We start from the raw sequence: 26708 nt of genomic DNA on the forward strand, positions 1-26708 counted from the left end.
TCTTGATCTCAATCCAGGTCCCCAGGAGCAGTGACTGTTTTCTACCAGTGCTCAGAACAGGTACTTTTCACATTCAAGGCAGAAAAGCCAGAGGCAGAAAGGGCCAACAGAATGAACACCAGTACAGCGCACCAGGTCAGGGGCTTATTTACAAGCCACTTGCGTCATCAGTACGTCACTCCTGGGTAGACCTCATTCACATCACACCGTCAGCCTTCTCTGCTTCTGAAAGTGCACACCGCCAGGCAGCCTTGTAGCTCAGACTATGCTAGTCAATCCCAAAGAGGTGAGTGCGGGCCACATATTGAGTCAGCACCTTATAATAGTCCCTGGTGGTTTAACTCTGGCTTCAATGGGCCGCTCTTCTGTTAATCCTGCGCGCTCCTGGGTAGACTTCATATAATTCCCTCAGCTGGTTTGACAGTGTCCTCAATGTGTTGCTTTTCTGTAGTTGCTGGGTATGCACCGTATAATAATCCCTGTTGGGTTAGCTGTGCCGTCAGTGGGTTACTCTTCTGTCCTTGTTGGGTATACTCCGTATAATACTCCCTGTTGGATTACCGGTGCCGTCAGTGGGTTGCTCTTCTGTAGTTGCTGGGTATGCAGTACATAATACTCCCTGTTGGGTTACTTGTGCCTTCAATGTGTTGCTCTTCTGTTGTTGCCGTGTATGCACCATAAAATACTCCCTGTTGGGTTACCTGTGCCGTCAGTGGGTTGCTCTTCTGTTGTTGTTGGGTATGCAGTATATAATACTCCCTGTTGGGTTACTTGTGCCTTCAATGTGTTTCTCTTCTGTTGTTGCTGGGTATGCACCATATAATAATTCATGTTGGGTTACTTGTGCCTTCAGTGGGTTGCTCTTCTGATGTTGCTGGGTATGCACCATATAACACTCCCTGTTGGGTTACTTGCGCCTTCAATGTTTTGCTCTTATATCGCTGCTGGGTATGCACCATATAATACTCCCTGTTGGGTTACTTGCGCCTTCAATGTGTTGCTCTTCTGTCATTGCTGGGTATGCACCATATAATAATTCCTGTTGGATTACCTGTGTCTTCAGTGGGTTGCTCTTCTGTTGTTGTTGGGTATGCACCATATAATACTCCCTGTTGTGTTATCTGTGCCATCAGTGGGTTGCTCTTCTATCATTGTTAGGTATGCACCATATAATGCTCCCTGTTGTGTTATCTGTGCCGTCAGTGGGTTGCTCTTCTATCATTGCTAGGTATGCACCATATAATACTCCCTGTTGGGTTACTTGTGCGGTCAGTAGGTTGCTCTTCTGTTGCTGTTGGGTATGCAGTATATAATACTCCCTGTTTGGTTACTTGTGCCTTCAATGTGTTGCTCTTCTGTCGTTGCTGGGTATGCACCAATAAATACTCCCTGTTGGGTTACTTGCGCCTTCAATGTGTTGCTCTTCTGTCATTGCTGGGTATGCACCATATAATAATTCCTGTTGGATTACCTGTGTCTTCAGTGGGTTGCTCTTCTGTTGTTGCTGGGTATGCACCATATAGTACTCCCTGTTGTGTTATCTGTGCCATCATTGGGTTGCTCTTCTATCATTGTTAGGTATGCACCATATAATACTCCCTGTTGTGTTATCTGTGCCGTCAGTGGGTTGTTATACTGTCATTGCTAGGTATGCGCCATATAATACTCCCTGTTGGGTTACCTGTGTCTTCAGTGAGTTACTCTTCTGTCATTGATGGGTATGCGCCATATAATACTCCCTGTTGGATTACCTGTGTTTTCAGTGGGTTGCTCTTCTGTAGTTGCTGGGTATGCATCAAATAATAATCCCTGTTAGGTTAGCTGTGCCGTCAGTGGGTTGCTCTTCTGTAGTTGCTGGGTATGTACCATATAATACTCCCTGTTGGGTTACCTGTGTCTTCAGTGGGTTGCTCTTCTGTTGTTGCTGGGTATGCACCATATAATACTCCCTGTTGGGTTACCTGTGTCTTCAGTGGGTTACTCTTCTGTCATTGATGGGTATGCATCATATAATACTCCCTGTTGGATTACCTGTGTTTTCAGTGGGTTGCTCTTCTGTAGTTGCTGGTTATGCATCAAATAATAATCCCTGTTAGGTTAGCTGTGCCGTCAGTGGGTTGCTCTTCTGTAGTTGCTGGGTATGCACCATATAATACTCCCTGTTGGGTTACCTGTGTCTTCAGTGGGTTGCTCTTCTGTAGTTGCTGGGTATGCACCATATAATACTCCCTGTTGGGTTACCTGTGTCTTCAGTGGGTTGCTCTTCTGTTGTTGCTCGGTATGCATCATATAATACTCCCTGTTGGGTTACTTGTGCCTTCAATGTGTTGCTCTTCTGTTGCTGCTGGGTATGCACCATATAATTATTCCTGTTGGATTACCTGTGTCTTCAGTGGGTTGCTCTTCTGTTGTTGCTAGGTATGCGCCATATAATACTCCCTGTTGGGTTACCTGTGTCTTCAGTGGGTTACTCTTCTGTCATTGATGGGTATACGCCATATAATACTCCCTGTTGGATTACCTGTGTTTTCAGTGGGTTGCTCTTCTGTAGTTGCTGGGTATGCATCAAATAATAATCCCTGTTAGGTTAGCTGTGCCGTCAGTGGGTTGCTCTTCTGTAGTTGCTGGGTATGCACCATATAATACTCCCTGTTGGATTACCTGTGTCTTCAGTGGGTTGCTCTTCTGTTGTTGCTGGGTATGCACCATATAATACTCCCTGTTGGGTTACCTGTGTCTTCAGTGGGTTACTCTTCTGTCATTGATGGGTATGCGCCATATAATACTCCCTGTTGGATTACCTGTGTTTTCAGTGGGTTGCTCTTCTATAGTTGCTGGGTATGCATCAAATAATAATCCCTGTTAGGTTAGCTGTGCCGTCAGTGGGTTGCTCTTCTGTAGTTGCTGGGTATGCACCATATAATACTCCCTGTTGGGTTACCTGTGTCTTCAGTGGGTTGCTCTTCTGTAGTTGCTGGGTGTGCACCATATAATACTCCCTGTTGGGTTACCTGTGTCTTCAGAGGGTTGCTCTTCTGTTGTTGCTCGGTATGCATCATATAATACTCCCTGTTGGGTTACTTGTGCCTTCAATGTGTTGCTCTTCTGTTGCTGCTGGGTATGCACCATATAATAATTCCTGTTGGATTACCTGCGTCTTCAGTGGGTTGCTCTTCTGTTGTTGCTAGGTATGCGCCATATAATACTCCCTGTTGGGTTACCTGTGTCTTCAGTGGGTTGCTCTTCTGTTGTTGCTAGGTATGCGCCATATAATACTCCCTGTTGGGTTACCTGTGTCTTCAGTGGGTTACTCTTCTGTCATTGATGGGTATGCGCCATATAATACTCCCTGTTGGATTACCTGTGTTTTCAGTGGGTTGCTCTTCTGTAGTTGCTGGGTATGCATCAAAAAATAATCCCTGTTAGGTTAGCTGTGCCGTCAGTGGGTTGCTCTTCTGTAGTTGCTGGGTATGCACCATATATTACTCCCTGTTGGGTTACCTGTGTCTTCAGTGGGTTGCTCTTCTGTTGTTGCTCGGTATGCATCATATAATACTCCCTGTTGGGTTACTTGTGCCTTCAATGTGTTGCTCTTCTGTTGCTGCTGGGTATGCACCATATAATAAGTCCTGTTGGATTACCTGTGTCTTCAGTGGGTTACTCTTCTGTCATTGATGGGTATGCGCCATATAATACTCCCTGTTGGATTACCTGTGTTTTCAGTGGGTTGCTCTTCTATAGTTGCTGGGTATGCATCAAATAATAATCCCTGTTAGGTTAGCTGTGCCGTCAGTGGGTTGCTCTTCTGTAGTTGCTGGGTATGCACCATATAATACTCCCTGTTGGGTTACCTGTGTCTTCAGTGGGTTGCTCTTCTGTAGTTGCTGGGTGTGCACCATATAATACTCCCTGTTGGGTTACCTGTGTCTTCAGAGGGTTGCTCTTCTGTTGTTGCTCGGTATGCATCATATAATACTCCCTGTTGGGTTACTTGTGCCTTCAATGTGTTGCTCTTCTGTTGCTGCTGGGTATGCACCATATAATAATTCCTGTTGGATTACCTGCGTCTTCAGTGGGTTGCTCTTCTGTTGTTGCTAGGTATGCGCCATATAATACTCCCTGTTGGGTTACCTGTGTCTTCAGTGGGTTGCTCTTCTGTTGTTGCTAGGTATGCGCCATATAATACTCCCTGTTGGGTTACCTGTGTCTTCAGTGGGTTACTCTTCTGTCATTGATGGGTATGCGCCATATAATACTCCCTGTTGGATTACCTGTGTTTTCAGTGGGTTGCTCTTCTGTAGTTGCTGGGTATGCATCAAATAATAATCCCTGTTAGGTTAGCTGTGCCGTCAGTGGGTTGCTCTTCTGTAGTTGCTGGGTATGCACCATATATTACTCCCTGTTGGGTTACCTGTGTCTTCAGTGGGTTGCTCTTCTGTTGTTGCTCGGTATGCATCATATAATACTCCCTGTTGGGTTACTTGTGCCTTCAATGTGTTGCTCTTCTGTTGCTGCTGGGTATGCACCATATAATAAGTCCTGTTGGATTACCTGTGTCGTCAATGGGTTGCTCTTCTGTCGTTGCTGGGTATGCACCATATAATACTCCCTGTTAGGTTATCTGTGCCGTCACTGGGATGCACCTCTGTTGCTCTTCAGTAGACTCCATATGACACAGCTCGGTGCTTTAACTGTGACTGCAATGGTTTGGCTCCCCTGTTGCCCTTCGGTAGACTCCATAATACTCCTTGGTGGGTGAACAGTAACTCCCACTGCTTTGCTCCTCCGATGAAACTAGCTGAGCTCCTTGCACCATAATGGGTCCAATTGTTGCACGTCAACAATAGTTTATAAATATATAACTCTGTTCAACCAAAAATGGTAATCACCACATGAACAGCTACATCCATTCTCAAACTCTGTGTAACGCTATGCCTGTGCTGAGGGACACAGCCTCTCAGTGCCATGCACCCACAACTTTCTCAAACCTCACACACACCATAAAATATGTTGCATGTAGGCCAAACAACATGAAGCACCCTTTCAACCATGCACCCCTAAAAGCACACTCAGAAACACCATGCTTTTGGCCCTGGAAGGGGAGTAAGACACATTATGTAGATAATTATTACAATACAGTACCAATCACTGTGCTCTGCCTAGTGTAGGTACACACTGGGAGCTTACTCTGCTGCAGCCTAGCGGTACTTGCCCTCGGTGTGTGTGACATGGTAGTCCTGCCTCTTGTCTGCGCTCTAGATCTGTGTGAGTCTGTGTTTGTGTATATTACATGAGTGTGGAGAACTTTCCCCGCTTGTTCTGTGTGCTGTACATGTGAGGGCAGGTGTGTGTGGTGGGAGCATGTGTAGGCTTGTGTTTTGTTTTGTTTTGTTTTGTTGTGTGTGTGTGTGTGTGTGTGTGTGTGTGAGAGAGAGAGAGTGCTTTTTATGTTGAGTGAATCTGGTTTCTGTAATTATGTAAGTTTCAAACAATATTTTCTGCATTATAATGCTTTTAGTATTATGTAGGAGAAGATCATTAGATTTTGTCAGCATGTACCTTTGAGTTGTTGACTTGGAATCCCACTAATGGACACCACAAGCAGACAGGAAGATCTTTGGTGTTGGACAGCCTGGTTGTCTTCTTGCATGTCTGGTGGGCCCGCTCTCTTGTGAAGAGAATCAGAAGTCTTGATTGACCATGGTCCTGACCAGTTGATATTCACTAGCTCCTTTCATATTCGGGTGGTTGAATTTATTCCCCGGTTGCACTCCACCTTCCATTGCATTTGCTTCATCTCACCATCGGTCGGATAAAATATGCTGAGCTGGCTACATTTCAAGTCTCTTCTGGGACAAAGTGAGGCACTAGTTTCTAATGGCCTTTCGCCCAGAAGGCTTGGTACATGGTTCCTAGGAGGCAAACCCAAGGAGAACCACAAAAATGATTTTGTAGACAGTGTGGCAGAGTCAAATTTTCTGCGATGAAGGCAGAGCCCTTCTCCTTTTTTTTGCTTTCTTTGAGGAGACCTGAACTCCTGGTTCTGTAGCTGTCCCGCTGTGGAAGCATCGGGACTCTGACTAGATCACCGTGGTGGGTGAACGAGAGCAGTGTTAGGATCTTCATGATCGGGGTTAGCTGGTAGTTCTTCCCATCTACCCCCCGAGTGACTTTTGGAGTGCAGGAAACTGTGGAATTATAAAGATACCATGGCCAAGTACATGGTAATGCAGCCATTAGCCTGTATCCAGCACAGGATGCTGACATGGTCATTGTTGTACCTGGTTAGACCTGCTGGCTCTGGTCTGGGTGAAATTATTTGACCCAGATATGGGGATAGTTTTGTGCAATGACCCGCATCTCCTTTCAAATATGTATTTTGTTTCTCAGACTTTGCTAGCTAACAGTGAACAGTTTAGTCATTTTTACATAAGGGCCGGGTACCAGGATTAATGGAACATCAGATCAAATTCTATTACTAGCCAATTATTCATTTGTGGAAGGGTAGAGAAAGACCGATACTTCCTAACAAGGTTTTAATAATGTTATAGTGATTTCCATCTATGCAGTTTGATCCTCCATTTTTAAAGGTTCTTCTTTTCTGATGTAAGTTGTCCCTCTGTCCCCTACAGGTACAAGCTCTGGGTGGACACCTGCTCTGAGATCTTCGGGGGCCTGGACATGTGTGCGGTGGAAGCTCTGCATGGGAAGGACGGAAAGGACCACATCATTGAGGTAAGAGGTGTCGCATCAGCACACAGCGTGGACATACGACTGGACTCATAGGTGTTGGATAGAAAATAGATTGACTAAACTCCTATAGATCTGCTTCAAGGAACATCAGGTGTGGGATCCCTGAGGAGACCCAGCAATGTAGTATAATGGAAATCTGGGATCACACCTTCCTCCGGCCTCCATAACTGGATCTGTGGAACAGCACTCTGACGCACCAGTGAGAAAAATGGTTTGGTCCAAACTCACTGTGTGGATGTGTTGATCCTACAAGGGCACATGCCGGCACAGATTGAAAAATAGATGCGCACTTAAAAGTCTGTCTTGCACAACCCTTGTGTTTGTTTCCCTCACTCGCTGGCATTCCACACAAAACTCTCAGGTCGCAACCTGACCAACATAGACACAGCCATGGGAATCTGGCAGTGGGACCCAGGCCCTTTTCACCATTAACAATACACAGTGACATCATTTCCTCCTTTGGGTTGCTATCGTTTTAATGACAGATTACCAGGTCGCTTACACAGTAGCAGAACCTGGAGGGAATGCGGCGGGGCAGGGAGGAGCAGGGTGGGGGGTAGTAAGCTACGGCATACGGCCAAACAGAGGTAAGTAAATAAATAAATAAATAAAACAAATTTTGTTCTGCGCACTGCATCGCATTTGGCAATGCAGTGCGCGCAATGAAATTCGTTTTATTTATTTATTTGTTTACTTACCTCTGTTCGGCCGTATGCCGTAGTTTACTACTCCCCCGCCCCACAGCGCTCCCTCCAGGAGCCGCCACTGCTTACCTCTGTTCGGCCGTATGCCGTAGTTTACTACCCCCCACCCTGCTCCTCACCCGCCTCGCCCGCCCGCCCCACCACCCCGCAGCACTCCCTCCAGGAGCCGCTATTGAGCTTACACCCTAATAATTCTGCCACCCTGCGGCTTTTGTGCACTCGGGACTCATCAGTTTCCTATTCCTGCTCCATGCGGCTACTTGCAAGTTAACTGGGAAAGAAGATTCTAATTTCCACATATACACTTGTTTACGCCAGCTGGCATGTGGAAACTGGGAAAAAGGTCCATCTCACACTGTGGTAGACTTCTATGTGTGAGGGACACAGAGCAAGGTGACGTCTCTGCTGCTTGAAACAACTTCCCGGTGGAGCAGCTGGTACCCTGCACCATGGTGTTGTCTGCCCAGATCCTGGCCTTTGCAGATCGAGCTTGACATCTCCCAGTTGAGCAGCACCAAGTCTGAATTGCATATGGCTGGTCATTGTGGTACCAGCGTATGCCAGTCATCTAATATACATATTTTTATAAGCAACAAGTAGGGCACAATTTAATGTCAAACAATATTTCAGAATATGATATTCTGACATACAACTGTCTGGTCTCTGTCTGGAGTCGAATAGTGGGCAAAAATTGAAGGAATGGAATGCAGTACAAGCAAATTACAGTGGCTGAGACTTTGGAAAGGATCCCATTGTTCATCTTTGTGTTTTCCTGACTCCAAAAATTCCTGGTTATCACAGAGCTTTGAAGACGAAGGGCCATATGTATGAAAATGCCCATTTGCGATTCTCAAATAGCGATTTTTTGCGAATCGCTATTTGAGAATCGCAAAACCCTATGTATGTAGGATTTGCAATAAATTTTGCGAATCCTACATATTCCTTAATTGCGAATCGCAAATTGCGATTTGCAATTAAGGAATACCTCCCCATTCATTCCTATGGGCCTAGAGGCCCATAGGGATGAATGGGAAGACATTCTCAATTTGCGATTCCCAATTAGAGAATCGCAAATTGGGAATGCAATTTCAAGGGTGCCAGGGTGTCAAAAGGACACCCTGTTGCACCCCTGAAATGAGCATGGGTGCAGATGTGGCGCACATACATGCCCTAAGGGCATGTATGTGAGTCACATGGCACTTTGAAAAATGCATAAAAGTGATTTTTCAAGGAAATCGCAAATTACCACCAACTTGAAGTTGGTGGTAATTTGCGATTCCTTAAGTCCAAATTGTACTTTTTCTGTGCTTTTTACATTGCATTTAAGGAATCGCAATTTGCGATTCCTTAAATGCAATCGCAAAATAGGGAATTGCAAAATTTGTGATTCCTTATTTTGCATGGGGTGGTTTGTGTCATACATATGACACTGCTGTTTTGCGATCGCAAATGCCGAAATTCTGCGAATTTCGGCATTTGCGATCGCAAAATTGCCTTCATACATATGGCCCCAAGTGTTTTGAAGAAAAAGAAATGCTTGCTTTTGTAGGACTGAGATTCATTACCTTCATCAATTAATCATCTTAGTTAACTCTATATATGAGATGCTAATAGTGTGAAAGGGAGGTTTTGCTATATGCAGCATAAAGGCAGAATGTATAGATTGGTGTGCCAGCCAGCCTCTTGGTTGGGCTGCATAAACATTGCCTCCACCACCTCAAATATCAGCTTCCAGGAGAACCAACAGTGATTGCAGCTCAACATTCCATGATGGCATGGCAGGCCTGTTGTATTTCTCCAGATACAGACCCCCCACAGCAGAGGTCTTCCTTTGGGTAAAACAAAACTAATGTTAATACGCCTACTGGAATGTTTTCTCCATACATATGGCGGATATTTGTGAAAATATTTTCTCCGAACCCCTAGATTGACATTGTGATCCCAGAAAGGAAAGTTGAGAATGAACTCAAAGGGATGCCCTCAGTAGGGAAGCTGCCCTACTCCATTTCCACCATCCTTGGTGGAAATGGAGTAGGTGGCATAATTCGGGTCGGCATCGTCTATGCAGGACGTGACGTGTGCAGTGCCTATGTAGACGCCGCCTCAGCGTGCTGAGATCAGTTACTTTTCACAACCTTTTCACGCCAGAAGCGCTGAACCACAAAGGTTGCTGATGTACCAGTGTGCAGACAGTACGGACCTCTAAAGGATTACCCTGTGTGGAGAAATCTATTTGCAGAACAAGGAGGCTGGGATGGTCGGTAGGGAATCTGTGCCTAAATAGAGTCTCTACTAGAAAAGGCATTACCAAAGGTAAGCAACTTGTTCAACTGATAGAGACTTCTAGACGTAAATTCCTTACCTTAGAATAAATACCCAAGCAATACCTCTCCAGAGTTGGCTCTGTGAACAGATTTAGACCAGGAAGTCCTGGAGGACCGAATGGGCAATGTACCCGTCATTGCAAACTTCACTGGCCAGACAGTAGCGCTTGGTGAATGTGTTCAGAGATGCCCAATTGCAGATGTTCAGGACAGGCACTCCGCAAGCAAACGCAGAAGTCGCAGTCTTAACTCTGGTGGAATGAGCCCGCAAACTCTCAGGGGGTTATCTTTTGACCTCAGCATATCATATTCGAATGCAGAGCACAGTCCATCATGAAATGGTCCGTTTCTGCATGGCCTGTCCTTTCTTCACCCCAACAAACCAAATGAAGAGCTCATCGTCCACTAGGAACACTCTGGCACGATCAATGTAGAACGGCAATGCTCTTTTTAGGTCTAGGCGGTGAAGTCTCGCCTCCTCTTTGGAAGGGTGAGGGGTGAGGCAGAAGAAGGAAGGTAGTCAAGGTGATGGTCTGGCCGTGGTGAAAAGATGTTTCCAATTTTGACAGAAAAGAGGCGTGTGTTCTTGACAGCAGTTTGTCCGGGTAAAAGGTCGTGTAAGGAGGGTGCACAGAAAGTGCTTGCAGTTCACTAACCCTCCTGGCTAATGCAATGGCCACTAGAAAGGCAGTTTCTTATGGTTAACAAATGTAGAGGGCAATTATGCAAGGGTTCAAAGGTCGCACACATCAAGAAGGTTAGAACTAGGTTCCTGTCCCATTAGGGCATGATGAAGGGTTGTGGAGGGAACGTATGCTGTAGTCCTTTGAGAAAACAAGTCACAACTGGTGACTTGAACACGGAAGGCTGGATCCGGCAAACGCAAGAATGCCGATATGCCTGAAAGGTCCCCTTTAATAGTGTCTAGTGGGAAACCTTGCCAGTCAAATAAGAAAAAAAAAAAACCTCAGACAAGGGTACAGAAAGGGGGGTCAACATATTAGGAAGCACGCCAATTAACACATTTGTTCCAATGGCAGGCGTATAAGCTTTCAACTACCGCCGCTCAATCTCCAGGCATGAAGGTGGAGCGTGAGCAGGTTTGGGTGCAGGACCCTGCCCTGTTGCCGCAACAGTAGATCCTCCACAAAGAGGCATCCCGATTAGAGGACCGATGCTCCTGCTCAGGAGTTTGGAATAACACACACTCCGTGCCCAGTCCGTGGCCACAAGAATGACTTGAGCCCTGTCTTTCCTGATATCCTTGAGAACTCCGGGCAGAGTGGTATAGGCAGTAAGGCATTCAGGAGGCCTGTGCTCAACTCAAGATAAAAAGTGTCTCAAAGAGAGAGCTGCCTGGTAAACTCCAGAGTGCAGAAGTGCTGACATTGTGCGTTCTCAGTGTTGGCACTAACCAAAGTTCTCCCCAATCTCTGGAGAGGCCTTGCACCACCGCTGGATATAGATTTCCTTCATGATTCACTAGACATCGGTGGCTGAGTTTATCCTCTCTGGTGTTCATAGAGCCTGCCAGATGTTGAACCACAGGGGAAATGCCCCGATGTTCCAGCCATGTCCAGAGACGCAGGGCCTCTTGACACAGGGTCTATGACCCCCCTGGGCTTTATCTTGCAATACTGCATGGCAGTGGTGTTGTCTGTGAACACCTGACTAGCCTTCCTGTGATGTAAGTAATAAAGGCTTTCAATGTCAGTCGGATAGCTCTCAACTCTAGCAAGTTGATGTGGAGTTGAAACTCCCCCAGAGTACTCTAATCTCCACCTCCACCAGATTTCATCTTCAGCCCAGGAGTGACGCATCTGTCACTGCAGTCAACTCTGGCTGGGGAAGGGAGAGCGGTCTGCCGCCAACCCAATTGCAGCTCATCAGGCACCACTGCAGAGATCTGGCAGTTCCCTCTGATATCTGGACCAGGTTGGAGAGAATCCCCTGATGCTGCACGCACTGGGACTTCAAGTCCCACTGGAAAGCCTGCATATGCCAATGGGCATGTGTTACCAGAAGGATGCAGCAGGCCATGAGGCCCAGCAGCCTCAAAGTCAGTCTCACTGAAATTCAGGCCCAAAACTGCACTCTATCCAGAACAGCTCCGATGAAAGGGAGCATCCGAGAGGGAGTCAGGTGTGACTTTGGCACTTTTATAGTGAACTTCAGTTAATGTAGCAGGTCCGCCCTAGTCCGGAGGTGGGCGAGCCCGCCTTCAATAGTCAATCGTCAAGGTAGGAGAACACTATGCAACCACCGCCATCCCTTTGGTGAACATCCGAAAGGTGCTGGTAAGGCCAAAGGGGAGCACCATGAACTGAAAATGCAGGTGGCCCGTCGGAAGCACAGGTAACACCTGTGGGCAGGCAGGACAGAAATATGAAAATAGGCATACTGCAAGCCCAGTACTACCATCAGTCTCCAGGGTCTAGGGCAGATAGGACCTAAGCCAACATGAGCATCTTGAATTTCACCTCCTTCCTGAAGAAATTGAGAGGATGCAGATATAAAATAGGATGGAAGCCTCCATTCTTCTGGGGGCACCAGAAAGTAGACACATAGCATCCATGACCTACTTCTGATGCTGGCACCCTCTTAATGACTCCTTTGTCCAAAAGAGCTTGAACGTTTGATGGATCAGGGAAAGGTGGTCCTTCCTCACCCAGTCTGGGGATGGTGAAATGGGTGGCAGGGTTAATAGCAAAGGGATGGAGTAACTCTGCTGAACAGTTTGTATCACCCACTTGTCCGATATGATGAACTGCTATTGAGGCAAGTGATGATGGACCCTGCCACCAACTTGGTGCCCGTGATGGGGGTCCTGTACAACCATACTTTCCAGTGTGGGATGCTTATTGAGGAAAACTGGGTACCCAGGAGTGGGGCAATGGGGGCAGACAATTGTCCTGTGTATAGGCACCCCTGTGCAGGACCTCAAATCGGTGAGGGCTTTGTTAAAAGGCAGAATAGGTTCTATGGGGGTGACTCCATGCTGAGGCACCTCTGTCAAGACATTCATCTTGACTGCTGCCGAGGGCAGTGTAAGTCCAGGACCTCAGCCACTCGTCACACCACCGTAGCAAAAAAAAGGCCCCTTCGCAGTCTCATAATTGGAGTCATTCTGGATCCAGAACTGAATTCAGTGGGCCGACTGGTGCAGAGGGTGGCCCTGCCTGCAGAAATCCAGTTGTGGCCCTCACCAAACACATGGGGTACGAAGGTGCTCTAGAGGTGTCAGACTGCCTAAAAAGAAGGTTCATGGCCTCATAAAATTCTTGGAGTTGGACGGGAGTTGCTCCGGCTCCAGGAAACTCAGGGAGGCGTGTAGTAGACCCCAAAGCAGGCTCAGCCTTGTCTGAACATTTAGGCCAGTGTGGTGAAATCAAGAGTGTTTCGACTTCTGTTTTTTCTTTTTTTGTGAGGCTTACCTGTGACAAGTGCCTCGAATTAATCCACAAACGGATCCGGGACCATCCTTGCGACTGGGATGTAGAGCATTGGGGAGGCAACCATCTTTGAGCGACTAGGAGCTGCACATTCTCCCTGAGTGCCTTCTGGGTTCACAGTGCGGCAATCCTCACAAATCTTGGAAACGTGGTCCAGCTGCAAGCACCAAAAGCAAACCAAATGGTGGTCTGTCATAGACATCTGTCTGTGACAGGAACCACAGGGCTTAAGCCCCACCAGTTTTGGGGGGACAACCTACCACACAGGAAGACACAGTATCAAAAAATGGCTTGACAAATTGAAATATTAAAAAAAAATCAGTCAAAAATTGACTGGAGATAGCTCTCTCCAGATCTGCGCTGACTGGCTCAGAAAGGGAAAAACTGACGTCAGCACACTGAGGTGGCCTGTATATAGGACCGCGCATGTCACTTCCAGTGAGCACGATGTTGACGTGGAGCGGAATGACACCACCTACCTGCGCGAAAAGTTTTCGGATCAAGTCTGATGCCTGAGGAATATGATAAGGCAAGGAATCTGCGGCTAGAAGTCACTATCAGATATGTGATGACATTTTACACTTCTTGTTCTGTAGCAAACTAAAGATCCTTCATTTCACACAATCCTTGTTCATAATTCAACTGCCACCTGAATAGCCTGAGTTGCCTCCTTGTGAATATTTATTATCTAACTACCACAAAAAGTTTTAAGAATAATATTAAAGGCAACCAAGAAGAAATAAGTTTACATCTTTCAATTTAAATCAACGTTAGTGACTGTAAACATGAATGACATGGGAACCAAAGTTATTCTGTGGGGAGCACACAAATGTCTTTTTGCAAACATGGGCCTAAGTTAGAATGTCTTGTGAGTGCACATGGTCAGAGAGGGCTTTGGGACTCAGCCAGTGAACAACTAACTTCAGAGATAACCTAAAGATATTTAATAAGGCTCAGACATCACCAGTGGAGAGGTTTCCATCAAATTACCTTCAGATACATCCATGCCATATGGCTGCCCGAGTTCCCATGGTAAAGAGAAATCAAAAAGAACACATGGCTATACCGCCGATGCTGGCTGCTAGTCATCGGATGCTGTGAATAGTCTCTCTTGGTCGGTTGGTCAGTCAGTTCTCCTTTAGCAGAGCTAAGACGCTTTGCTCTCTCCATTGGGTAAGGCAGTCGGTCGAAGGCAAATCAAGAGTCAACAATCTTAGATAGGGAAGTTGAAGGCTGCCCCTACATGTAAAAGAGCTTCTGATGTCAACTCTAAAGGGGTTGAGGGGGGGGGGGGGGGTCTCTTTTCCAGCTCAGCGTAGACACTTAACCCTGTCTTCAGGGAAGTTTGAAAGGTGCAGAACTGCTGCAGACTCTCTGGGCCCCAGCTATGCACTATTTATTTTATTGCAACCTGTGGGCCTTCAGTGTACCATTCCAAGGATCTCCATGTATTCCCATCAGTAAACTTGGTACTTGTATAGCGCACAACTCACCACTGAGGCATCTCGGCGCTGTACTCATACCGCTGTAGGAACCCTTCCTGGCTTTCCCTGTGAAGTGTCCACTCCTGGGCACCCCCAAGGTGAAGCCAGGCATCCCAGTGCTGTTGGGGCCGGTGTGGAGATTAAGCAAGCTATTGCCCAGAGTTGCAGCGTGGAACCCATGATTAGAATAGGCACTGAGGCGAGAATATCAGGTCAGAGGAATTATTTAGCCCGAGACCGCGCCGAGGCGGGAATCGAACCCTGGTCCCGGACCAGCGTTCTGCATCAAGGTCTGCCGCTCTAACCATTGAGCCACACTTCTGTGCAACCACTGAGCCTTCAGTGTACCATTCCAAGGATGGCCATGATATTCCTATCAGTGCAACCACTGAGTCTTCAATGTATCATTCCAAGGATGGCCATGATATTCCCATCAGTTCAATCACTGAGTTTTCAGTGTATCATTCCAAGGATGTCCATGATATCAGTGTCGGTTGGTAGGGAACGGTGGCAGGGGGGAAAGGGAAGTTGGGGGGGGGTTTAGGAAATAAATAAAAAATAAAACTTACCTGCTGGTCACCAGCCGCCGCCTCTACTCAGCAGGAGCTAGGAACAGGATCACCCAGGCTTCCAGACTCCCCTAGCCAATCGCGACGCTGCTGATAGCAGTTTTGTGATTGGTCTGAGCACTGTGGTTCGGCACTCAGACAGCGAATTGAAGCCTGGGCATGATCTTTACCCAGGCTGTAATAAACCCTAGTTGCAGAACATGCAAAGTGCACACAACTGTTTGGCCGACCCGAGACAGCCGGCCAAACAGTCATGCGCACTTTAGATGCAACAGCAGTCACTCCTCCTCCCTGTGAAGCGGGGAGCCCAGTCCCGCCCCATCCTAACCTGGCGGCAACAAAAAATAAAATGACAATGCTCCGCTATTATCATTTAATTTTTTCCTTTGCAGTGCTTTAAGCGCCTTAGCGAAGGAGCCGCTGCTGCATGACATTCCTATCCGTTCAACCAGCGAGTCTTAGGTGTACCGTTCCAAAGACGTCCATGAGTTAGTCAACAACCTCTTTAACCAGAGTGATCTCACCAAAGCCTGGGAGGGCAAGCTTCACATTCCACAGAAGCCCCTAGTTCATTGGAAGCACTATCACTGATGAATGTTTGCAGCAATAAGCCTGGTCACTGAACATAAATGTAAGGGTTTCCATTTATATGTGCTTGAATCAACGTAAATAAGCACATTGATTGAGACACTAACAGCAGGAAGGGTGTAAGGACGTTCAGTGCTCCTGGCAAAATGGTAGCACTCATTAGGCCCCAAAAGGTCAATTTTGGGGGGCCCTGTGCTGTGTTTTGGCATCACCACTAGGAGCACCCTAATGCCTTGCGTTAGAGAAGCATCAGTTCAGATAGATAGATAAACGGACGGACAGACAGACAGACAGACAGACAGACAGACAGACAGACAGACAGACAGACAGACAGATAGTAGTCCCCTCTAGCCGGCGTTGAAAGCAGAAGACTGTCCCAATTGGTTTCAGGGCAGAAATCCCATCACCAGAGACACCGCTTAATGACGTCAGTTCCACACAAGCTTTTGCATTCTGGTGCCAAACTGACTGTAGCATAGAAAATTTATAATCATGCAAAAATGATTTATGAATATTTCAGAATATGACAAAATAAATGGTGGTCGCAGTAATTAATTTGCGCACCCACGAAACAAGTGAATGCATTAAAGGATCGTTAGCATTGGCAATTCAATGGTTGGTCCTTTTAGTTGAACAGCATGAGGGCTGGAGGATGGAGGCGCACTGCAGGTCTGTGTGGGTGAATTGTTGAGGTGACCTGTGAGGTAGGAGTACAGTGCAGGGAGGGGTATCGATTCGTACACAGCATTGAACTCTGCCTCTGTGTGTCTAGGTTGTGGGCTCCTCAATGCCTCTGATTGGTGAACATCAGGACGAAGACCGCCAACTGATTGTGGAATTGGTGGTTAATAAGATGAACCAGACCATCCCGCGCACTCCCACGCCCTCACCCGTGCGCTCAGTGTCGGGACAGCACTCACAGGTACGGGTACATAGACGTCATGTTTTGGGTAAGTGGCATGGGGCAAAGATATGGCTTGGCTGCAAATCTTCTAAAGTGATGCATGAAATATCCTCTTGCAGGTTCAGCAAGCTCAGCCCCCGCAAGCCAAGCCAGGGCCTGGTGTCCAGCCGGGGAGTGCTCCCCCCCAGCAGCAGCGACCTCCTCCTCAAGGTGAGAGATCTGTGTAGTCAGCAACACATGGTGCCCATGGCTGAGTATCTATTCTAGAGCATTCTTAACAGACACTGTTCACCAGAACACTAGGCAATAGTGGGTTGAATGTCAAATGGGCAATGAGGGATTAATTAAAATAGAACTGGAGCAGGACATTGCTGACCCTTTAGATCAGGAGAGTTAAGTACTTGTTGGAGGTATCGTCCCATCACTGAAGCATTTGCGCTCCATCAACACAGGTCAGGAGGAAGAAAACAAGCCAATGCCTTCCATAAGTGTGCTAGAATAAAAATGGTCTGCAATATATAATACTTGTATACTTGAAGAACTCTAGCAAATTTGTTTGCAAACCAGGGATTCATTAAAAGTATGTGACTATCCTGTATACAATGAACATTAGTTAAAATGTGTATTAATCATTCAAATGTTTTTTGGGCATTATAAACTCCAAATTGCACGCCTTTTTGGACGAAGTATGCACTAAACTGTAAATAGAGTTATTACAACTGTTTTGGCTTTCATATCAATTTAACAGACCTTCATCAGGACAAAAAAGGACCAATTAGGTCATGAGTTGAAAAGTCACCCACTATCTATGGTAAGTCTAAGGAGGAAGATATAAATTGAGACCGATCATGCACTGGGAATCCCATGCACGTGGATTGAATCATGGTGTTTTGCTAATTCTGCTGGTCATTTACTTTATTCATCATTTTCTGCTGATGTATTGATAACAAGCAGTAACACCTGCTGGAGTCTGCATTATCTGAAAGAATGACCCTGTCTGCCTCATTTGTCTTAAGCAAATGATTAAGGATAAAGCAAAGGATGAGGATTTGCAAAACTTCATTTTTTCAGGATGAAAACACCTCAGATGCGTTGCTCCATCAATAGACCGCACCTGTATTGAGTGAATGCGGAAGTGGCAATGAATGTAAACAGGGTCAGCTTCATTTGGTATCTTCTCCAGCCACTCGCCATCAGCAGTGGGTGACTGATTCTTATCGTCCTTTAAAAGATACGAGTTACCATGAGACCTAGGGGCATATTTACAAGCCCCTTACTCCACTGGAGCATACATTTTTGATGCCTTGTTGGCGCTGCACCATTCCCCATGTTTCACGGTTGTGCTAAGCCACTTACCGACACCTTGTAAATATGCCCCTTTCCACTGCAGTCTGCTGCGGCAAAGGGGCGGGCAATGAGTGTTGTTGTGGGTGTTCCACTGCAACACCCATTGCTTTTTGACGCTGCCCCAGATTTGCAAGGCTGGGGCAGTGCCACAAACTAAGACCAGGTAATACCTGGTCTTAGGATGGCGATACAATAATATAGAAATTAATAATTTCTCCTCGTTTTTGCTCTTTCTATGAGTGCTGCATTCTGCAGCACACAAAGAGAGAGCAAATCGCCATTATTGATTGTTTATGTGCAGGAAGGTGTCCCTTCTTGCACATAAACAATCACCCCAGCAGTGCAGGCACCCTTGGAACATGGCGGCAGGGTGCCTGCCCTGGCGTCAGGCAGCTTTTTTAGTACCAGCGCTAGGGGAAACCCAGGGGTGTGCCCTATTTCTTTAAATATGGCAGATCCCTGCGGTTTGAAAATATTGGAGTTTGGCATTGCCAAATTTGGCGCAACACCGCACTCCGGCATTTTCTTGTAAATATCCCCCCTAGTCTGGGTGGTCCAAGGACAAGCAAGGGTACTGGGCTCCATTTGACCACTGAAGTAATTTACCACTGGTGTCCTGGGTCCACCACACTATATTACTCCAACCTGGTGTACCAAAATATTTTCTTTAGCACTTGACTCTCAGGATAGCAATGCAGAGCAGCTCAAGATAAATTAAAGAAGGTGGTGCAGGCTAGACACACAGAACACAGCAAGAACAGCAATCTCATTCAAGAGGCTGCCATTTGAGTCAGTGGTTTACTACGTGAAAAGGAGAGTACTTTAATACACAGTTGACGACAAAAATTACATGCAAAGGACACCAGATCTCCCTGGTTCCTTCTTGCACGAGATCTAGACCCAAATATTAGTATTATATTCATCCATTCACTCATTCATTCAGTCATAACAGAGCTACTCTGCTTCCTTTCTGCAATATTCTCTTAGTATCGGTGAATAAGTTATTAATTGTTCTTTTATTCATTTGTCATCCAACTTGATGCTATTAGATAGTGTCTTGATTTAGGATAAAAAAATAGTCTCCTGCTTTTCATCCTTTTAAACAAAATATCTGTAAAAAGAAATCAAATATATAGTTTTCTATGAAAAATGCACTTATTATAGTTTTTAACTAAACCAGAGTGCATGGCTGGTTGGAACCCGGTTGATGCCTGTATATGCAGGACAAGTATGTCAGACAACTATCTGAATGAATATTGTACTCTTGAGCACCATATATGCATTTTCAAACCAGGACAGCACTGTCCTGTGCCTTTCTGTGACACTGTTAGTGAGAGAAAATTAACAGGGACAGAGAAGGAGATTATGGACCTGGTTACAAAGGTACACTTACACGTGAGTAAATCTACTTGTATACATGTACTCTTACACTTTGTGGTAAATGTACTACTTTTGGCCATTTACCATTTTCGAGAGGAAATTTACTACAAAATGTACACTTTCATGTCTCTAACCCCTGAAACGGGTGGTGGAGTCAAATTTACAAGTGTAATGTTACTACTTTTAACTTTTCATGTGCAGGCAGAGTTCTCTACCACCGGGGCATAGATCTTCCTCTAGTAAAGTATGGGAAAATATTTTTAACGTTTTTTTAAACTTTTTAAAATAAATATTTTTTTATGTTAAATGTTAATGGAAATTACCTTTATATATTTCAAATACAGAACAAAATAAAAATAAAATTCTGCAGCACTATTAGCTTAATTTTGAATTAAATATTTAATTAATTTAAAACATTCCATTAAGTTATTTTTTCAAAATCCCACCTAATACAAAATGACCATATATATTTATTTAGTGTGTGATAAAAAAAAAAGTTATGTATACAATTAATGTCATTGAAAAATTTCAAATATTTAAAAATATTTGTAAATTAAAACAAAGTTGTTAAAATATTTTATCATAAAATATTTATTTTCTATTCATATATGTTGTAATATTAAATGAAATGTCTATATATTTTATAAAGTTAAAATACATTCATTTATTTTAACATAAGTTCGTTTGACGTTGTATTTGCTTCTATTATTTCCTACAGGGAGATGCTGCAGTACCAGTGGTTGGCCAAGTGTGGTGCTTGGCTTACTCCAGGTCTGAAGTGGAGTACATTTACCACTGTTTTGGGCCCTTATTGGCTGTAGTAAATATAGAAGTGTAGTTTATGAATAGCAATAGGTTTACTCTTTTCTGGGTGAGGGTCTGTCCCTTCCTAAACCCCTCTGTAGCCCTTACTAAAATCCTCCTCAATCTTTCCTAAACCCCTTCTATTTAGTAATAAGTATGCCCTTTATCCAATAACTTCTGTAGTCCTTCCTGCATTTACTACCAAGGACCTGATAAGAGTTGGTCGGTATATTCCGACCCGTGCGTAAACCCCTCTAGGTATTTAACGCATTTTCAGACCCGTTAAATACCTCAACCTTCGTTACATTTCAGCAGGTCAAACCTGCCAAAACTTAACAGAGGAAAAGCTTACGCCATTTACCATATCATGCAGATTTTGGTGCATTAAACACAAAAATCTGAATGCTATTCTCCACCAACTCGTAATAAGTGTTATTTATCGCACCAGATAAATAACGTACCCCTTGTTATCATTATTTACCAGGGCCGATAATTAGCACCTAAACTCGCTATAAGAAGCTTATTGGTAAGATTACAAGTCGGAGGAACTCCTCATAGAGAAGACAGAAGAGGTAGAGATTTCGACGCGTAGGTTTGTGAATTGTATTTTGTAGTCAGTAAGTTGTACTACTGATCTGAATCAGACCCTCTATGTTCAAAAGGTTCTTTATTTTTGTTTGTGGTGTGAATCTTGGATGGAACATCCACAATCCTGAAGTTTGTGTATATTTGTCAAGTCATAGAAGTTGAATAAGGAACACTGTTGTACGTCACGCGTATTTGGCCGAAATGTAATCTTGAGAAACTGACCTACATCCTTTTTCATCTCTCTTTTGGGGGTACACCTTCAGACCTCATTAAGATATCCAATTTAGAGAATTTGCATTGTGCGTTTTCTTAGCATTCTCACGCCTTGAAATGCCATGCATCTCTAAACGTGCAAAGAAAATTGTAAAGCGGTGAATGACTGTCGCAACATCAATTTAACCAGGTGTGGCTGGCGCAGGTAAGAACGGTGGGGAGGGGAGTGTAAGTTGATGGGGACGGAATAGGGAAACAACATTTTTACAAAATGAAACCACTTACCTTGCGCAAGGTTAGTGGATTTTTGTATTGTGTTTCCATATTCCATCTCTGCCGTTTTACTCCCGCCTGTGGTAACGGAGCCACCCGGCCCGTTCCATCACGCTGAGCACGCACCCACGCACCCGGAGGGCGGGCACGCCCGAAGGCATAAATAAACGGGCGCGAGACCGCTCGAGGTCTTCGGCCCACTCCAGTGACCCTGACTGTTGTGTCCCTTATTTGGCTGCTTAGTCCCCCATGCCCTTAGGCCTGCCCTGTCCCTCCAGACACTACATTGGCGACGAGAGCGGAGCCTACCCGCGCCTCGCCCCTCCCGCGCACCTGCTGTACTGACTGGCGGTGTCCGGCGCTCTCCGCGGAGGTGGAACACAGCGGACTCGTCGAGCGCGCCCTCGCGCTGGCTGACTGGGCCGCGCGCGCGCCGTCCTGCTGCCCGGTGGGGAATCCTGAGCCGTGCGCACTGCCGGTGAGCTCGTGTCGGGGGGAGGAGTCGGCCCTCGTGAGCCCGGCCAGTGCCTGTGCAGGGGAGTGAAGAGCTCGTCGTAGCTCTGGCGGTGAAGGCCCCGAGGGAGACGTGTAGCAAGGGGCGTCCTCAGAAGTGCCTGCGGGGGAGATCGTGCCAATAAAGCTTGAAAACAAAGAACAAGTGGTCTCGCCCACGCGCAGCACCAGCCAGGCGACCTGCCTGCGTCAAGGAGCTCAGCCGTTGGTCTCGCCTGCGCGCAGCGCCAGGCAGGCGGCCTGCATCAGCCCGGAAAGGGGAAGGAGTGTGACGGTGGTCTCGCCTGGACAGCAGACCTGCAGCCACGGCCTGGGAGGTGAAGGTGAGAAGCGACAAGCATGACCACCCCTGTCACCAGCGGAGGAGGCGCAGCGCAGCCGCCACAGCCAGCGGCCGCCGCTCAGCCCGCGGCCGCCGCGCCTGAGCACAGTGCGGTAGCCCCGTTGCCGCCGTTCAGCGAACTGTCGGACCCCTCCACGGCGGCGGTGCGGTGGCGCTCATGGATCGGACGGCTGGAGCACTACTTTGTCGGGGTGCGGGAGACGGACAATACTGTCAAGAGGTCTCTCCTCATGTGGCGAAGAACTGTACGACCTCTTCGAGACCCTACCAGATAGGGGGAACGCCAACGACTATGCGGGCGCCATAAGGGCCCTAAACCGCCATTTTGATCCCCAAACCAACCCCGACTTCGAGTGGTTTAAGCTCCGCCGGGCGCGACAAGAGGAAACAGAAAGCATCGACGTCTTCTATGCCCGCCTCCGAAAACTCTCGCTGTCCTGCGAGCTACCGGACCAGAGAGCAGAGATTCGGGCTCAGCTCATCCAGGGTTGCAGGTCGGTCCCGTTGAGGCGCCTTATCCTACGGCAGCCAGGCATCTCCCTAGATGACATCCTGATCCTGGGCCGGTCTCACGAGCTGTCCAACGCTCGGGCGGACGAGATGGAGGCGGCCCTCAACCGGCCAGCTACGGCCCCGAAACCGCCGGCAGTCAAGGATGAGAGGGTGGATGTGCTGCAGAGGCGACCGAACCAGCAGCGAGGAGCCGCGAGGGCTCCGCAGGGCGGCGCCTGTGGCAACTGCGGCCTAGGTCACCCACCTGGCGGCCGGTGCGTCGCAATGGGACAAACATGTCTGAAGTGCGGACGGGCGAACCATTTCGCGAAGGTCTGCAGAGGCGGCATAAGGGCGCGCGGCGGTGCTTCCGGCCCGCGAGGGGCAGCGGCGCGCGTGCACCAACTGACAGTGGAAGAATCCGCCGCCCTGCGCGAAAACATCAAGACAGAGTTCGATGAAGAGGTGGAGGAAGAAGAGGTATTCTTCGTTTCGTTCGTGGGCCGGGAAGGCACGAGGAGAAGACCGCCGCCCATGTGTGACATCATGGTGGCCGGGTCCCCGGTGAGCGCTCTCATCGACACGGGGGCGTCGGTGAACGTCATGGACAGCTGCCAGTATGAGAGGCTGTCGCCACGACCACCCCTGAGGCCCTCCAAAGCCCAAATCTTCACATATGACAGTGACAAGCCACTGTCCCTGCGAGGGGTGATCGACGTTGAAGTCGTCAGTGACGGCAGGAAGCTGGCCACGACGTTCCACGTGGCGGAAGGCAAGAGGGGCACCCTGCTGAGCTGTCACACCGCCGAAGATCTGGCGCTGGTATTCTTCGCGAATCAGGTGCATGACCTGCATGCCAGGGAGATGTTGAAGGACTTTCCAATGCTGTTTCGAGGTCTAGGGTGCCTACGCGGGAAACAGTTCAAACTGCACGTGGACCCGACGGTCCGGCCCATGGCGCTGCGTCACAGGAGAATACCATTCCTCCTGAGACCATGAGTGGAGGAGGAGTTGAAGAAGTTGGAAGACCTGGGGGTGATCGAGAAAGTATCGGGTCCCACCCCGTGGGTGTCCCCCCTAGTTGTGGCGCCCAAACCCAAGCAGCCAGGCGCCATCCGTTTGTGTGTGGATATGCGCCTCCCGAACAAGGCAGTCAAGCGCGAAAGACACCTCACGCCCACCATGGACGATATCGTGGCCGACCTCAACGGCGCGCAGTGGTTCACGAAACTGGATCTCAACGCGGGATACCATCAGCTAGAACTCCACCCAGACAGCCGCAACATCACCACCTTCTCCACCCACGTTGGCCTGCGGAGATACAAGCGGTTGAGTTTCGGTATTTCGTCAGCGGCCGAAGTGTTCCAAAACGCCATACGGGAGACTCTCTCGGGACTCCAGGGAGTCATCAATTTGAGTGACGACATTTTGGTGTTCTCAAAGACTCTGGAAGAGCACCATCAGCATCTGCGAGACACGCTGCAGCGGCTGGCGGATAGCGGCCTCACCCTGCACGAGGCCAAGTGCTCCTTCTACCAGGAGTCGGTCGAGTTCTTCGGCTACATCTTCTCGAGGGAAGGCCTGAGAGTGGATCCGAAGAAAGCGGAAGCGATCCGAGCTGCCCCGAGGCCCACCTCCGCCACCGAGGTCAGGAGTTTTCTAGGGATGGCAACCTACTGTGGACGTTTCATTCCCAACTTGGCGTCCCTGTCGGAGCCGCTCCGGCTTCTCACGAAGAGTGGTCAGCCCTGGACCTGGGCGGCGAAGGAAGATCTGGCGTTCCAGGCGGTCAAGGACGCGCTGATCGACGACAAGGTCATGGCGTACTTTAGACCCCACCGGCGGACAGAGGTGGTGGTGGACGCGAGCCCCGTTGGGCTGGGCGCGGTCCTGATGCAGGAAACGGAGGCAAAGGAGAAGTGTGGCTCACTGGTTAGAGGAGGCAGACCTGGAAGCAGAGGTCAGCCCGGGACCAGGGTTCAATTCCCGGCTCGGCTGGGTCTTGAGTCCATAAATGTCCATGGTCTCGATAATTCTCGCTCCAGTGCATACTCGACTCATGGGTTCACACTCTGCGACTCTGGGCAATAGCTTGCTTAATCTCCACATGGGCCCCTCGCGGCGGGATGCCTGGCTTTCACCTTGCGGATGCCCTGCTGGGTTATCTCACAGGGGAATACCAGGACGGGTTCCCTAAGCAAGCGCTTAGAGACCGCTTGGTGATTTGCGCTATATAAATTCCTGCACATTTACATTTACATTTACATTTACAAGGAATGGGTCCCGACCGCATACGCCAGCCGGGCCTTGACGGCCACGGAGATGCGGTATGCGCAGATTGAGCGGGAGGCGCTGGCCATCAAGTGGGCCTGTCAGCACTTTCATCTCTACCTGTATGGTCACGACTTCCGGGTGGTCACCGACCACAAGCCCCTTGTCCCGCTTTTCGCCGGCACAGCGCGGCTAGGGCCCCCGAGGATCGAGAGATGGGCAGTCCAATTGCAAGCATACAGGTTTGAGGTCGTATTCCGACCCGGTGCCAACAACCCGGCGGACTTCCTGTCCCGGCACCCGGGGCCGGCGCACCCTGATCAGTCGGATGAGCGAGGCACGGAAGAGTTTGTCCGGTTGGTATTGCAAGCGGCATGCCCGGTGGCACTCACGCTGGAAGACATCGGAAAGGCCACGGAGCTGGACGACTGCCTCGTAAAGGTGAAGCGCACGCTGGCAAACCGCCACTGGCGGAACTTCCTGGACGGGGTGCAAGCCCTCACTGAAGAGGAGAGAGTCTTTCGGCAGCAAATGTGGAATGCGCAGAGTGAACTCAGCGAGGGGCCGCATGGCGTGGTCTTGAGAGGAGCAACACTCGTCATTCCGAAGAGTCTCCGAGGAGAGGTGGTTAGGTTGGCACATCAAGGGCATCAAGGCGTCTCCAAGACCAAGGCCAGGCTGCGGAGCAAGGTGTGGTTCCCTCGGATGGATGCATTGGTTGAGGAAGTCATCCGCAACTGTCACTCGTGTAACATCACCGGGGGCGAGCCGGCACCTCATCCGGTGATTACGGAGGACCCATGTCTGGAACCCTGGTCCAAGTTGTGTGTGGACTTTGGATCTTTCCCGGATGGGCGACACACCTTAGTGGTAGTGGATTCGCACTCCAAGTTCCCGGTGGTGGAAGTGGTCTCCTCCACAGCATTCAGCCAGGTGCGAGCGGCGCTGGACCGCGTATTTGCCATGATGGGCCTACCTGAGGAAGTCCGGTCGGACAATGGGCCACCGTTCCAAGGACGAGAGTTCCAGGACTACTTAGCAGCCCGAGGGGTCAGGCACAGGAAGATCACCCCACAGTGGCCCCAGGCGAATGGAGAGGTAGAACGGTTTATGCGCACGATGAACCGGGCTCTGAGGATCGGAGTCGAGCAAGGGGAAGACGCGGATCAATGCCTCTCACAGTTCCTAAGTGCGTACCGCCGGACACCTCACTGTACTACTCGGTGTGCGCCAGCGCACCTTCTGTTCAAGAAGGCCCCCAGAGACAATATCCCGTCGAGTCACGTGTGGCAGCCTCGGCCGCTGGACCAAGAGGCGGCTCAAGGGAGAAGGCGGACCTCCAACGAGAAGGCCAGTATGACGAGGAGAGCCCAGGCGAGGAGTCTCCAGGTGGGAGACGGTGTCATCCTGAAAGACCGTTACCCGAATTGGAAGTATCGCACCCCGTTTGAACCGGAAGTGTGGGAGGTGATCAGGGTGCAGGGCACCATGGTGTCAGCCCGGAGAGGAACACGGACAGTGACTCGAAATGCGTCCTGGTTCAAACGAATCACCTCAGTTTCCCCTGAGACTGACCCGCAGGAGGAGGAGCTCGAGGCCCGAGAAGGGTGCAGCTCACCAGGAGGGCAGGCGAGCACATCGCAGAGCGCACCCTCACCGTCCGGCGCGGGAGATCGAGAGGACGGGCCCTCTGAAGAGGCGGGGGC

At 48.5% G+C, this 26708-nt stretch overlaps 1 protein-coding gene across 3 annotated transcripts in view; it reads left to right on the forward strand.

Moving 5' to 3' along the window:
• SYN1 (synapsin I) overlaps positions 1-26708 on the forward strand; it is a 561211-nt gene that overhangs the window by 519927 nt on the left and 14576 nt on the right. For all 3 annotated transcript variants that reach the window (XM_085629525.1, XM_085629526.1, XM_085629527.1), the window contains exons 9-11: positions 6633-6735; positions 16647-16796; positions 16898-16988. In XM_085629525.1, coding sequence (XP_085485651.1) covers positions 6633-6735; positions 16647-16796; positions 16898-16988 — 344 coding nt within the window. The remainder of the gene's footprint in view (positions 1-6632; positions 6736-16646; positions 16797-16897; positions 16989-26708) is intronic.

This window comes from Triturus cristatus, chromosome 10 (assembly GCF_964204655.1).
Source record: "Triturus cristatus chromosome 10, aTriCri1.1, whole genome shotgun sequence".
Classification (NCBI taxonomy): Eukaryota; Metazoa; Chordata; class Amphibia; order Caudata; family Salamandridae; genus Triturus; species Triturus cristatus.